The sequence below is a fragment of the Rana temporaria genome, chromosome 3, assembly GCF_905171775.1.
Source record: "Rana temporaria chromosome 3, aRanTem1.1, whole genome shotgun sequence".
NCBI lineage: Eukaryota > Metazoa > Chordata > Amphibia > Anura > Ranidae > Rana > Rana temporaria.
In genome coordinates, this window is record NC_053491.1 from 277843773 (window position 1) to 277860054 (window position 16282).

Below are 16282 nucleotides of genomic sequence, written 5' to 3' on the forward strand. Positions count from 1 at the left end.
GAATTAGGGAACCACCTTTTTTAAAGAACAGGAATCTGGGTCTTCACAATGCGAATATGACAAAAGAGGGTACTTGTCCACTGTCCTGCAGATTGTGTACAAATACAGGCAGTTTGCCATTATTTATACTTTCCTCAGAAGTTGCTAACCCACAAAGATCACATCAAGAGCAAGGCAAGTCTTACTCCAAGAGATGTCAAATAACCCAAGGCTAATGTCTAAGGAATTAGAGGCTTCTGCTGCATGCAAATGGCCATTTATTAATCCAGCAACATTGGTGTGCATGGCATGGTTGCAAGGAGAAAGCCTTTACTGTCCAAAAAGTACATTGCTGTCTATGTACAATTTCATAAAGACCACATGGATAAGTCAGAAAATGACTGAAAAAAATTGGCAAACACCGCATTCCATCACAGAACCTTGTCATTTCTGTGAAACATGGTGGTGGTATCGTGCTTTGCTGCTCACGGCCTGTCTTCCTATCTTGCTATTATTGATGAAAATATAAATTCTAAATGGTACCAGCAAACGAGGAAACATTAGGGTATACAGACAGCTGGGTCTTAATTCTTTTGCAGTCAATCTCTTTTTACTTTCTCGTTGTTTCTCGTTGTTTTCTACAATCTCTTTGTTTACTTTCTATCCTGGAGGTTGCTACCTCACAGATAGTCCAAATAGTTAAATTGCCAGTGTTTGCCACAGTCCTCTATAAAAGATCCAGTTTTGATAAGTAGGCAATAAAAAGTGCTGGGGTCTGAACCTGGCACTCGCATAGACACATTAACAAAAAAATTATTTTTATACAGTATATAAATGAATGTCCCATTTAGCATTTAAACCTAAAGACATTTTGCCACAGAACAAATAGAGAAAAATCTCAGCCCAGCATGTAATAAGTGATAGCAGCCTCAGTCTAACTCCATCCAAGCCATGCCCCCATCATGTTTCAAAGTAAGGATTTTTCTCTATTTGTTCTGTGGATTACATGGAGTCAGGGCAGACTCCTATCCTGACCTGCACCCTCAGTGGAACACACCTAAAGAAGGACATAGATGCTGGAGAGGAGACCCTAAAATTGGTTTAGGTTCCCAAAGACATTTTGGTTTGTAATGCATAAATCCAATAGCCTTATCTGGCTATGTTTATTTATAGGCACTTTTTCTTTTATCTAAAACCTATGTATGCCCCCATGTTTTTGTAAGAAGTGTTTGGAATGAACTAATGGACTAGCTAAAGGAATGTTCAAATCTGTAAAATGGGCTCCAATCCTTTTCAGAATTCTGGTAGATGGCAAATAAGACATGTACAGCTACTCAATAAATCAGATATTATGTATCACACAAAAAAAACCTTCACAAAAAGCCATTGAGTAAGATGATCTATTGTATCTGACTCAAACAGCATGTTTTTTACCAATTGGCAGCCTTCTGACTTTTGCATTACATCAGCTGATATACACAGTGTTTTCTGCATATTGCACTTATATGTATTACATCTCTTAGAACACTAGTGTGAGAACTAGACATGTGCAATTTGTTTAGTTCCGAATTTGTTTTTTAACAAATTTTGACAAATTATTTCCGTAATTTTTAAATTTCGAATTCCGAATTTCGAAAATTCGAAAATTCTAAATTTCGGAAATCCAAAAGTTCTAAATTTCGGAAATCCAAAAGTTCTAAATTTTGGAAATTCGAAAGTTCTAAATTTTGGAAATTCGAAAGTTCTAAATTTCGGAAATTCGAAAGTTCTACATTTCGGAAATTCGAAATTTCTAAATTTCGGAAATTCGAAAGTTCTAAATTTCGGAAATTCGAAAGTTCTAAATTTCGGAAATTCGAAAGTTCTAAATTTCGGAAATTTGTATTTTGGAATATCGAAATTTTGTAAATTAAAAAATTCTAAATTCTATATTCGAAAATTCTAAATTTGAAAATTCTATATTCAAAAATGCGAACATTAGAAACTTGGAAATTCGAAAATCGGAAATTCGAAAATTAAAAAATTGGAAATTCGAAAATTCTTAAATTACAAAATTCTAAATTTGGAAATTTGAAAATTCGAAATTCAAAAATTCGAATTTTGGAAATTCAAAAATTCGAATTTTGGAAATTCAAAAATTCGAATTTTGGAAATTCAAAAATTCGAATTTTGGAAATTCAAAAATTCGAATTTTGGAAATTCAAAAATTCGAATTTCGGAATATTGAGACTTTTAGAAACCTTTTTTTTATTATTCAAATTTTACAGATTTTCTGAAATTTGTAAATTCAAAGTTAGGAAATTCTAAATTTAGAAAATTCTAGATTTCGGGAAATCCGAAAATTTTTAATTTCAGAAATTTGGAAATTCGAAATTTCGAAAATCCGTAAGTAAAAATTTAAATCTGAAAACCGGAAAATCTGAAATAATAACTTACTAATAATAACCTAACTATTACTAACTATTTAATTATAGGTATTGGAATTTCCTTTCAAATTTGGCTGTTAGTGAATGTAACGAATATGAATTTATCCGAAGTTACGAATTATCTAAAATAACGAATGCCACATTTTAAGGAATAAAACATAGAGATCTAATAATAATAAAAACCTTTTATAATTATTATTTATTATTAATTTGTTCCATTCCATCTGTTTAGAAGCGGCATTCGTTATTACGGATAATTCATAACTTCAGATAAATTTGTATTTGTTACATTCACTAACAGACAAATTTGAAAGGAAATTTCAATACCCAAAATTTAACAGTTATTATTAATTAGTTATTATTTCAAATTTTACTGATTTTCTTTTTATTCCGATTTTTGGATTTTTTAAAATTCGAAATTCCAAAATGTGAAATTCCAAAATTCAAAAAACTGTAATTCCAAAATTCAAAAGTCGGAAATTCGTAAATCTAAAATTCCAAAATCGGAAATATGAAAATCAGAAATTCAAAAATTCCGAATGAAAAAATTAAAAAATTCTAAAATCCAAAAATAAAAAAATTGGAAATTCAAAAATCGAAAATTCTAAAATTAAAAAATCGGAAATTCTAAAATTTGGAAATTCAGATTTCGAAAATTCGAAAATGCAAAAATTTGAAAATTTGGATTTTCAAATTTACGAATTTTCTTAAAAAAAGCAAAAAAAAAAACAATGAAATGAAAAAGAATGAATTTTTCAGCAGTGCACATGTCTAGTGAGAAATCCAACACATGAAATACTTGCATACACCTTATAATTTATACCTTTGGGGTACCATTTCTAGGGTGACAGCAAGAAGATGGAAGATGCCAGCACGTATTTATCCCTTCCTTCCACTCGCCATCAAATGGACAATAAGGGCTCAACATTCAGCAGAAGCAACAGTAGCTCTGGAGGGTTGTCTGTTAGCTCACGTGATTCTTTTTCAATTTCAACCCTTGTATGTTCTACCAAACTGACACAGAATGGTAAGTCTATTACAACACTGCTTTGACTTTTTTTTTTCTTTTGGTATTGGCAGCGGTAAACCATGCATGACATAGAAACACCCAGGAACACTCTAGGCAGGATGGCCTTGCACTTTATTTAGCAAGGTGGTAAACAAATACAGTTTTAATTTAGTAGGGCACGGTGCAGCAAGTCTGTACCAAGAAAACAAACAAAACATCAGCTGAGCAGAATATTTCCTATCCTGACTTAGAGTGCCACAAATTGGGTTCCTTTAAATCAAACAGGCAGCACTTTTTTATGTTCTGTCAGCAGTCGGCCATTTGACATAACAACAGGTGAGAGAGAGTCCTGAGCATCAGTCAGCTTGCATAAATAAAAGGCCTTCAAAAAGCTGAGACTAATAATGAGATCTGACAATCAGGTAAGATGTGGACCTAGGAATGGGGCTTTTCTCACCCAGACCTCTACAACGCCTCCAGGCTCCAGGAGCCAGGAAGAACTTTTTAAAATTCTGGGAAAAGTTATGTTTTCTTCACATTAGTCAAAAATACTGGATCCCTTACCATTTTTTTCCTCTAAATGTTTAAATAAAAGTCATATGGCAGCCAATGTAGGGCGTATACTTTCCTCCACTGACCTCTAGTAAAGTAAAGGGCATTATTTACACAGGTGGTCTTTGGGAAAATGCAGAGAGACAGTTAGAAAATGTAACTGATAGTAGGAACATAGCTATATGGTTAGTGAAAATAATGCTCTTAACATTGGTTGTCAATGGTAATAATGTAGCTTACATTGGTGTTCAGTAAGAAATATGTTCCTTACATTGGTGATCTTTGGAAATGAAGAAACCCTCTTACATTGCTGGCCAATAGGAAACATGCTGAATCCTTACTACTGACCATCAGTGTAAGGGGCATTCTACTTCCCAATACATTTTCACATTGATATTTAGTGGGAAAATGTAGAGAGCTACCTTCCATAACAATACTTAAGACTGAGAGCAACAATGCACCAGCAATTATGACTCTGCTAGAGGTGATGGAACTATTAAAGGGGTTGTAAAGGTAAAACATTTTTTTCCTAAATAGTTTCCTTTACCTTAGTGCAGTCCTCTTTCCCTTACCTCATCCTTGGATTTTGCTTTTAAATGTCCTTATTTCTTCTGAGAAATCCTCACTTCCTGTTCTTCTGTCTGTAACTCCACACAGTAATGCAAGGCTTTCTCCCTGGTGTGGAGTGTCATTCTCATCCCCTCCCTTGAGGGGGAGGGGGCGAGCAGGAGAGTCAGGATGCCCTCTAACACACAGCTCCTTTCTCTATCTGCAATGTAGAGAGCGTCCTGACTCTCCTGCTCGCCCCTCCCCCTCAAGGGAGGGGGCGAGCACGACACTCCACACCAGGGAGAAAGCCTCGCATTACTGTGTGTAGTTACAGACAGAAGAACAGGAAGTGAGGATTTCTCAGAAGAAATAAGGACATTTAAAAGCAAAATCCAAGGATGAGGTAAGTGAAGGAGGACTGCACTGAGGTGAAGGAAGCTATTTAGGATTTTTTGTTTTACCTTTACAACCCCTTTAAGGCACCATATAGCAGGGCATTAATATGCTTCCCTGTGCCAGAGTGTCACCCTGCTGCTGGCTGTACCTGGTTCTTATGCACATTTTCCTTAATAAAACAAAAAAGATAAAATAAATGAATAAATAACCAAATGAAAAATGAATAATAAAAAGTCACCTCTTCTCAATATTCACCAGATTACCATAAACACATTGGATTCTTTAAAAGACATTTGCACTAACTGCAAACACTTATGTAGGCTAGAAAGTCATTCAAAATTTTAGTATTAAAAAACTTGTTAAAATGTTGCTTTTATGCTGATTTATGTGTGCAAAAACCTGACACTATGGGGGTTACTGTATATACGAAAGGCAAATCCACTTTGCACTACAAGTGCAAAGTGCACTTGAAAGTGCACTAAAAGTGCACTTGGAAGTGCAATTGCTGTAAATCCAAGGGGGACATGCAAGGAAACTGAAAAACAGCATTTTAGCTTGCACATGATTGGATGATAAAGTCAGCAGAGCTTTCCCTCATTTCAGATCTACCCCTCAGATTTACAGCGACTGCACTTCCAAGTGCACTTTTAGTGCAATTTCAAGTGCACTTTGCACTTGTAGTTTGTACTTGTAGTGCAAAGTGGATTTGCCTTTCATAAATAATCCCCAATGTCATCTAAATGTTATTCTAACAATTTATAACATATACATTTTCTTGTGTGCATTGTGCTTGAAAAACAAAACAGAGGAAAACTTTCTCCTAACTATAAAAGCATTTTTTTTACTTAAAATTTTACTTTTCCATGTTGTTAAATACAAAATGCACTTATGTGATATTTAGTGATAAGGTGCTGAAGCTCTGCAATCTATGCAAAAATTCCATTGGCAAAAAATACACAAAAGTACAAATATAATATATACATTATCTAAAAAAAACATTACCTCATGATAAATGAGAGAATAGAACATATCCTGAGCAACACCTAGTAAGACATAGCATAACAATAATACAATGCTACTTTAGTTCTCTGGCATATTAGAATATTTTGTCTACATTAGAACTGTACTTTTTATGTGCTTTATATATTTCTTTAATGTGCAGTTCTACAGGTCAGATATGGGCATCAATCTTTATATGTGATTTTTCTTTTTAAATACCCCTTACTATAGTTGGTCTTCTTGGACTTTTAAAATGGCGCATGAAGCCGGAATTGCTGCAGGAAAACTTGGAAAAACTGAAAATTGTGGATGGAGAAGAAGTTGTAAAAGTATGTAAACAATCTGGTCCAAAATTCGGACCAGTCCCATACCAAGTCAGACGTATAGATTTGTAATTTGCAAAACTCATACTCACGTGGGCTTTAAAGTTTACCTAAAGACAAAGGGCTAGATTCAGGTAGGGGCGCGCATATTTACGGCGGTGCAGCGTATCGTATTTACGCTACGCCGCCGTAAGTTAGAGAGGCAAGTGCTGTATTCACAAAGCACTTGCCTTCTAAGTTACAGCAGGGTAGCGTAAATGGGGCTGGCGTAAGCGCGCGTAATTCAAATGTGGATGAGGGGGCGTGTGTTATGTTAATGTATGATGACCTGACGTGATTGATGTTTTTTACGAACGGCGCATGCGCCGTTCGTGTACATATCCCAGTGTGCATTGCTCCCAAGTACGCCGCAAGACGTATTGGTTTCGATGTGAACGTAAATTACGTCCAGCCCTATTCGCGAACGACTTACGCAAACGACGTAAAAAAATCAAAATTCGAAGCGTGAATGACGTCCATACTTAACATTGGCTGCACCTCCTAATAGCAGGAGTAAGTAAAATGGTGAAAAATGTGCGCAACCCACAACAATATATAAATATATCTGAAAAAGAAAACTTTTTTTTTTGAAGTCCTAAGTGAAACAATACATAAAAAATTGTCTCTCGTGATAAGTGCCTAGAATGCAAAAATAAAAGTCCACAGAGCAAGATCACATTCCCTGGTTTTGACAGCAGCGATGTTTCCTTATCTTCAATGTGGAAATAAATGAACATCCATATGCAAAGGTAACAAATAAAATCGGGCAGAGATCGGGCAGAGATCATAGAGGCATGAAATAAGGGATCAATGGCTGCGATTCCTGTTGATAAGTAGGATCTGGCGTCCGTCCTGTGTTCTCCAGGTGTAACAGCGCTTCCAATCCACTTCAATGCTGCAAGATTGCAAGCATTCACAGCTCTTCCCCGGATGTTAAAATAAGTAGAGATAAAAGAAAAAAGGGCTTCATAGTGTAGTAAATTTAAATAAAACCTCTTTAATGGAAGAAGTTAGTAAAAAACATCAGGGTTTAAACAACACTTTGATGTGAATATAAAAAACAAGAATAAAAACGGATAAAAAGATTTATCCTTAGATAAGTAATCCTTCCAGCTTCGGTAACACCCGGTCTAGGTCATTTGCATATTCTACGCCGAAAACAACGGAAGCGCCCCTAGCGGCCAGCGTAAAATTGCACACAATTATACGCCGCCGTATTCAGGTTACGTCGGCGGAGGAAGCCTATTTTTTTAACGTATCTGCCTTTGAGAATCGGCGTAAAGATCCGACGGCGCAGATTTGAAATTACGGCAGCGTATCTGGAGATACACCGCCGTATCTGCTTGCTGAATCTAGCCCAAAAAAAACTTTCAGTGTCAACTACTTCATCTCTCAATGATGATGATCTTTTAGATGGTCTTTTAGACAGAGAGGAAGAATACCCAGTGACATAGACAGCAATAAATATTGTTTATGTAACATAAGCATAATTAAAAAAAATACGGTATACTGGTCCTCTGCTTTCAGACAATATTTATTGTTTTATTTTTTTTTAAGTCAAAAATTCCCTTTTTTTAAAAAAAAATGCTTTGGCAGCAAAGGTGTTAGAAGGTTTTTATTTATTTAATTTTTTTTTAGGGGGGATTGTATGTTAATCAGAAGTGTGTATGCAAAGATATTAAATCCCCATCATGGGCTTATCCTTACTAGTGAACAATTTTTTCCCCTGTATTGTGTAGTGAAGTGTAATTTTATATGAGGTAATTTATGTGTTAGATTTCTTGTCCTAGTTAGACTGCGGCAAGGTGGCTCGGCTGCATGAATCGCTGTACTGGTACAGTGGTTCCTGTCTAGCTTCTGTGGGTGCGTGCACACTGCCGGAGTCTTTGCGCCAGCCGATTGGCCAGCGGATGAGCCAATCAGCAAGTCTGACCGACTCGATGTCCGCCGGCTGCTCGCGATCATTCCCTGCAGAAACAGAACGGGGAACTGCCAAATTAATTAAGGCAGATCTTCATTCTGACAGGGGATTACACTGAGATCTTGTCTTTCTGCTATGCAGGAAGACGGATCTCTGTGTTATTCCAGGCACCCTGTACAGTTAGGAAACACACCCAGGGAACACAGTTAACCCCTTGATCGGCGATCAACACCTGTTGTTAACCCCTTCCCTGCCAGTATCATTTTTACAATGTCAGTGCATATTTTTAGCACTGATCACTGAAATAATGTCACTGGTTCCCAAAAAAAGTGTAAAAAATGTTAGTTAGGTGTTCAACCTGTCCGCTGCAACGTCACAGTCCTGCTAAAAATCATTATTCGTCGCCATTACTATAAAAAAAAATGCCCAAAATCTATCCCCTATTTTGTAGATGCTATAACTTTTAAGCAAACCAATCAATATACGCTTATTGTTTTTTTTTTTTTTTTTTTTACCAAAAACTTGTAGCAGAATACATATTGGCGTAAATCGATGAAGAAATTATATTTTTTCCATTTTTTATTGGGTATGTTTTATAGCAGAAAATAAAAAAATTGTTTTATTTCAAAATTGACGGCCTTTTTTTGTTTATAGCGCAAAAAATAAAAACTGCAGGGGTGATCAAATACCACCAAAAGAAAGCTCTAATTGTAGGAAAAATTGACATCAATTTTATTTGGGTACAGCGTTGTATGACTGCGCAATTGTCAGATAAAATAACGCAGTGCCGTATCGCAAAAAATTGCCTGGTTAAGGGGGGTAAAACCTTTCGAGGGTGAAGTGGTTGATAATATCTCACAAAATGAAACACTTGTCTAAAACAATAGCACTAGCTTGCAAAACAGAATAAAAATGTGTCTCTGCATTCTCTTGCGTTTAATAATTTTAATATTTCTTCTGTAGTTTCTTCAGGACACCCTTGATGCTCTATTCAATATCATGATGGAGCATTCCCATTCAAGCAAGTATGATATCCTTGTCTTCGATGCCCTGGTAAGACATTACATTTATAGTTACTAAGTGACAAAGCTTGACAATATTGTATAACTCAGATGAGAAAAGAATAAAATAAACCAAAAAGCTTAATTTATCTCTTTATCTCTCTCGCTATAGCTTTTTGGTTCATGCTGTTTTGTTAGGCCCAAGCTCTAATTCATAGATGTCATGCATTCCATACACTGCACTCACGATAGCTCAAAAACCTGAAACAACTGTATGCAGTTTACAATAAATCACTGTATACTATTAGGCTGTATCTGTACTATACACCAGCAATACTGCATGTACAGGTGATCGAGAGGGGAAAAAAATGATTTTCGTAGCCCTGAGATTAGAAATAATCTTCTTATTTTTGGGATACAGTATGTGATGAAATGAGACACTTAAATAACTTCTGTAAGAAAAAGCTTTAGGCCTCATGCACACTGGACGTTATTTTAACGTTATAAAAATGCCAGTAGCTTTGCATTGAGTTTTTCAACGTTTTCCAACATTTTAGCAATAGCTGGTGAGCCACGTTTTTGAGCGTTTATCAGCGTTGATCTGCGTTTTTAGGCCTTTTTTGACATTTGAGCATTTTTACAGCTAAAAAACACCTCTCAGAAACCACTAGTTTTGTTTGTTTTTTTCCAGCCAAAAAACACCCCAGCAAAAAACAGTTGATAACAGCCTATGTGTGCATGGAAACATAGGAAAACATGCTGGAGAGTTTTTTGACTGTAGAAAAAAAGTCTGAAGCCAAAAACAGCAGCTGTAAAAACGTCCAAAAACGTCCAGTGTGCACGAGGCCTAGCTATATAATGGGAACAGAGACACCAGAAGAATCCTGACAAAAGCTCTAAACTATCCTCAATCTACTAAAAAGGTGTTTTTAATGGTGTCTGTATTTAAATTGTGAGATTCAACCTGTTGGCTGGAAATTGTAAATATGAAGAATTCATGTGCAATATTTCTTACTTACTTAGTTAAAAATGAAAAATATATTAAAAGAGAAGTATGGCCAAAGCTTTTTTGGCCATACTTCTCCTATGGATCACAGGAGTGCAGCTCGTTCTGCACTCCTGTGACCTGTTTTCAGCTCACGTCACTCAACCTGTCCAGGCTTTGGAAAGATCCCCAACCATATGGTTGGGATCCACCCAGAAGCCTGGACTGCCAGCAGGTACAGCCTCTCAGCGATCCACTGAGGCCCCGTACACACGGTCGGACAAAACCGATGAGAATGGACCAAGGTTCAGTTTCATCGGTCCAAACCAACCGTGTGTATAGCCCATCGGTCTGTTTTCCTTCAGTCCAAAATTTTAAAACATGCTTCAAAACCGAACCGATGGACCGCTGCCCGATCGGTCCAAACCGATGGTTAGTACAGAAAAGCATCAGTTCAAAAACCGCCCATGCTCAGAATCAAGTCGACACATGCTTGGAAGCATTGAACTTTGTTTTATTCAGCACGTCGTGTGTTTGACGTCACCGTGTTCTGACCCAAACGGTTTTTGGAACGATGGTGTGTACGCACATCAGACCATCAGGCCACTTCAGCGGTGAACCGATGAAAACGGTCCAACGGACCATTCTCATCGGTTTGGAACGACCGTGTGTACGGGGCCTCAGAGCCTAAACCAGCCCCTCCCACCACCTCAACAGCCCAGCGCTCCAGTGAGTGCTGGAGGGGAGAATGGAGAGCTTCTGACTAAGGCCCCATACACACGGGAGGATTTATCTGCGGATACGGTCCAGCGGACCGTTTCCACGGATAAATCCTCTCGAGGATTTCCGCGGATTTCTATGCGATGGAGTGTACTCACCATCGCATTGAAATCCGCACCTAAATCCTCTGGCGATGATGTGTCGCGCCGTCGCCGCGATTATGACGCGGCGACGTGTGCGACGCTGTCATATAAGGAATTCCACGCATGCGTCGAATCATTACGACGCATGCGGGGGATCCCTTCGGACGGATGGATCCGGTGAGTCTATACAGACCAGCGGATCCATCCGTTGGGATGGATTCCAGCAGATGGATTTGTTTGGCATGTCAGCAAATATTTGATCTGCTGGAATCCATCCCAGGGGAGAAATATCCGCGGAAACAGATCCACTGGAGTGTACACAACATAGGATCTATCCGCTGAAACCCATTTGCTGGGATTTTTCAGCGGATGGATTCTATGGTGTGTACGGGGCCTTACAGTCACGGCTCTCTGCTCAGAACAGAGGGGGACAACTGAGTGATAAGCTGTGATAAGCTGTGTTTGATCACTCAGTTCTTACTGCAGAGATTCCAGGAGACAGATGCAGCATCAGATTGATGCTGCATCCACTTAGGTGATTATAGATGTTTGTTGTTTCGTTTCAATCCCTGGGGTGGATTCAAGAAGCAATTGCGCCTGTGTAATCATAGGTTACACAGCGCAATTGCTTACTTGCCCCGGCGTAACGAGTGCTCCTGATTCAGGAACCTCGTTACGCCGACTGCAGCCTAAGATCTGCGCGGCATAAGGCTCTTATGCCCGCATATCTTAGGCTGCATTCTAGCGATGGCCGCTAGGTGGCGTTCCCGTTGTGCTCAGTGTATAGTATGCAAATTGCATACTAACACCGATTCACAACGTTGCGCGAGCCCTGCGTATGCAATTTACGTCGTTTACGTACGGCGGTTTTCGCGCAAGGCTGCCCTTGCTATTAGCAGGGGCAGCCCATGTTACGTATACCCGTCGTTCCAGCGTCGCAAAATTTAAATTTTACGTAGTTTGCGTAAGTGAAACGTGAATGGCGCTGGACGCCATTCACGTTCACTTTGAAGTGAATCGAGGGCAGCACAAAAAAATTGCGGGGCGCAGGGCAAAATCGTTGCCCTGCGCCTCCGTAATAAATGCGCAAATCTCTTTGAATCCGGCCCCCTGTGTTTTTCTAGTTTGGTTGTATATTGAGGTGTATCAAATAAATATTTGTATATTTTCCTTTATTCTTCTTTCAGATTTACATCATAGGACTCATTGCAGATCGAAAATTTCAACATTTTAACACTGTATTGGAAGCATACATACAACAACATTTCAGTGCGACCTTGGCCTATAAGTAAGTTTAATCTTTTCGAACAATAATTTGCAAGGGTGAATGAATGCAAGTTTGATGACCCATTTATATCTTTACATTTATTAATTTCATTTTGAATACATTTTTTATCCATGCGACCTCTGGAAGATTTACCCCCTTCATGACCTGATATTTTTTTGCTTTTTGCCGCTGCATTACTTTAACTGACTATGGTGCGGTCATTTAACTCTGTACACAAATTACATTTAGATAATATTTTCCCCCACAAATAGAGATTTCTTTTAGTGGTAGTTGATCACCACTGGGTTTTTATTTTTTGCACTATAAATGAAAAAAGTCAGAAAATTTTGAAAAAGTCCCCAATGTGTTTTAGTTTCTGCTATAAAACATATCCAATATTAATAAAACATTTAGGCCAATATGTATTATGCTACATATTTTTGGTAAAAAAAAAAAAAATCCTAATACAGTAAAACCCTGGTTTGAGAGTAACTTGGTTTGAGCGCGTTTTGCAAGACAAGCAAAATGTTTTAATACATTTTGCCTGCAGAGGCACATTGCGGGCGGTATTACCGCAGTTTCCCATTGTTTTAAATACCGCTCCTCTCACCGCTCCAAAGATGCTGCTTGCGGGAGATTTTTTTCTCTCCTGCCAGCGCATCGCCTCAGTGTGAAAGTCCTCGGGCTTTCACATTGAGAAGGCTGGGCAGGAGTTTTTCAGGCGGTATAGCAGCGCTATTTTTAGCGCTGTAATGCCTGAAAAACTCCTCAGTGTGAAAGGGGCCTTAGTCTATGAAAATGAAAGCTAAAAGCTAATTGGTTGAGATGCACAGCTGCTCCAGTCTTAGTAAATCCCCTTCATTCTGTATCATGGTAGATCCCTGGGGCTAAGGGAAAAAAATGTTTAGCAATTCTGAGATTATATGACCCAGGTGCCTGCAGAGGTGGGGGCGCCGAAGTGCAAGAGTTCTCCCCTCCCTCCTTCTCTCCTTGTTTGTGTCTGTCCAGAACTAGTGTTCTGAGCATAGGTGTGTGTCCGTCCAGAACTGATTTGTAAACATAGGGCAGCCCGTCCAGCCTGGCAGTGCTCAGGGGAGGGGCCGCTCCTCTTCCTGGCATGAAAGTTCTAGTTTTCAGTGGCTGCTGAGTGCTGACGTGCAGGAATGAATTCCTAACACTGGGAGTCTTGGATCTTGGATCTCCACCAACTCCAGTTGGAATGCCTCCCACTCCCATCTCTATCTCAGGCTGCACAGAGAAAGAGAATGGAGGTGAGTCACAGTGTTCAGTGTGCTGGGGGATGGCATCCCCAGCATCCCTTTACACGTGCTCTGGGCTGCCCCATGCTCTAGATGTTTTATAGCATGATAGATTGCATAGGATACACAGCCCCTGCCCATTCCTGCGCCTAGTCCATCTACAGATGTGATATATAATGAGATGTAAAGGGGAGGAGTTAGAAAAATGACAACGCCCATGTGGGGGCGCCAGAAATATTTCTGCACCCAGGCGCCTGTGACCCTAGGATCGGCCCTGATTATCTGGATGATTTAAATGTAAAAAATTCCTTGGGAGAAAACCAAGGAAAACACTGCGCTAACACGTGATAATTAAATAGTGATGAGTGACAAAAGCAGCTAGTACCTATTGCTCATAATACCCAAAGCCAAAAAAAAAGTACATACAAAAGAAGGTACAGCGCTAAAGTAAGTGAAATAAAAAGTGAGTGAACCAAATAAAACAAAATATGAAAAAATCAAAAATCTGTGGCTTAATTGAAAAACAACAAAAAATATTGATAAAAAGTCCATACAATGTCCAAGGGTGAAAAAAAGGAAAATTGCTGATCCTCCACCAATCAATAATTGAATCTAATTAATAATGGCAATAATGATGAAAATCAGTGAAGAAAGTCCAAAAGTAAAAGGTAAGATGAACGAAATTCCTAATCTTCCACCAAAAGAAAACACCCGTGTGATGGTATTTCAATCTGCTTACCAGATCCCCTGACCGTTTTTTTTTTTCGTACAATAGTTTTTATTGAGAGGAATTTTCAGAGTACAAAAATAGAAAACACTCACATGTATTCCCATGAAACATTCGGGAAAGTCAAACAATATTAACAACTCCAAAGATAAGCAGATTAATCAGAGTAGAGCATATGAGTATGGGTAAGACATTCACAGTGCAACATCAATTAACGCAGGATAGGGGTACATGGTACATGAGTCCCCATCCTCGTATCATACTCAGAGGAGTACATGAAGGAGTACAGCGGGGGGGAGAACAGGTGGTGAGAAAGAGAGTCAGGGGGGGGGGGGAGGGGGGGAAGGGAGTGAAGGAGAGAGAGAGGAGAGGGAAGGAGGGGGGGAGGAGGAGGATGGGGATGGGGAGAAGCAGGGGGGGGGGGGATGAGATGGACACTCGTGGGAACATTGTAATTATATTCTTTTTTAGGTAGTCGTTTAGAACATATCAAAATGAACATGGCATAAGGAAGACATTTCAAATTCACCCGTTCACTTCACTTTGAACCAGTCAGTCCAGGGCCTCCACTGGGTATCAAATTTCGCTCTCCTGCCTTCTCTGTTTGCTAATAGGGATTCAAAAACGTAGTTGCTTCTGGTGGTTTCTAGGACCTCAGAAACATTTGGTACTGTGTGTGATTTCCAATTCCTAGCCAGTAGCAGTCTGGCCGCTAGCAGGATGTGTGTGACTACGATTCGAAAATCTGGGGGGAAACCCTCGATTCCCATGTTCAGTATCGCCAGTTCAGGGTTGGGGGGTGTTAGTATACCTGTTATACGAGAGATGCATCTAAAGATACCTCTCCAGTAACTCGTGAGGTGTTTGCAGAACCAGAAGACATGGAGAATACTGCCTATCCCTCCGCAGTCTCTCCAACACAGCGGGGAGGCCGAGGGGTAGAATTGGGCTATACGATATGGGGTTAGGTACCACCGTAGGGCTATCTTTTGGGACAACTCCCAGTGATTAATGCATCTGGAGGCTTTGTATATATGCCTAAATGAAGACTTCCATTGGGTCGGGGAGAAAGTTTTGCCCAAGTCCGCCTCCCATTTACAAAACGGGGGGGTCATTTTAAAAAGGAGCTTGTCCTGGAACTGGTTGTAGAAAAGGGAGACTCCCTTGGGAGGGAGAGGTGCTTTAGTGTAAAATTGCCATATGGCGTCAGGGATCAGTACATTGCGAGATTGTAATGAGTGGAGAAAATGGGATGCCTGCGAATGTCTGAAGCTGTCCACTTGTGACAGGCCATATTCCGCGGCTAGTACGTCAAAGGGTTTAAGTACATTCTGACAGTATAGGTCCTCAACCTGGGTAATGCCTTTGGTGGTCCAGCTGGAGAAGGAAGTATGTGGTATTGCAGCTGACAAGGTTTCAATAGGAATTGGTACAAAGACAGAACTAGAGGACGTGCATGCTAGGGTGCGCAGCTCTCTCCAGGCCAACATGGTGGCCTGGAAAGTCAACGGTAGTTGACGCAATGGGAGAGGTCTCCAGGCGTCAAGTATCAGGGCACTGTAGAGGTCCTTGCCCCTGACCGTTTTTAACGCGGTCAGTTTGAGCCCAGAGATGTTTTAAAGTCCTCTCAAGTGGACTATAAACCAGCAGGTTGAACGGATCAGATCATCAACTGCTCCAAAACTTCAGATAAATGAGGAAGATACGCTCATATGTTCGAGGAAGAAAGAACAAAAAATAGCTCCATAGTGAAGTACTGCATGTATAGGTCTTTTAATGAAAAAGGATTGCACTTACAATTCAGTAGATAAAAAACGGCTTATCATAAACCCCAGCGCGCGCTGCCAATCGAATCCTGATGGCTGTTCTCAGTGTGTATAGCTCTCTCCGCACAAGCAAATACGAGGTACGCGTTGGCCACTCCTACGTACGTTTCGTCGTAAGACGTCGTCGGGGATGGATGACGTCTTACGTCGTCCATCCCCGA

At 39.5% G+C, this 16282-nt stretch overlaps 1 protein-coding gene across 3 annotated transcripts in view; it reads left to right on the forward strand.

Moving 5' to 3' along the window:
- Positions 1 to 16282, forward strand: part of DOCK2 (dedicator of cytokinesis 2) — a 325179-nt gene that overhangs the window by 124089 nt on the left and 184808 nt on the right. For all 3 annotated transcript variants that reach the window (XM_040344676.1, XM_040344678.1, XM_040344677.1), the window contains exons 18-21: positions 3249 to 3432; positions 6142 to 6239; positions 9157 to 9246; positions 12230 to 12330. In XM_040344676.1, the coding sequence (XP_040200610.1) occupies positions 3249 to 3432; positions 6142 to 6239; positions 9157 to 9246; positions 12230 to 12330 (473 nt within the window). The remainder of the gene's footprint in view (positions 1 to 3248; positions 3433 to 6141; positions 6240 to 9156; positions 9247 to 12229; positions 12331 to 16282) is intronic.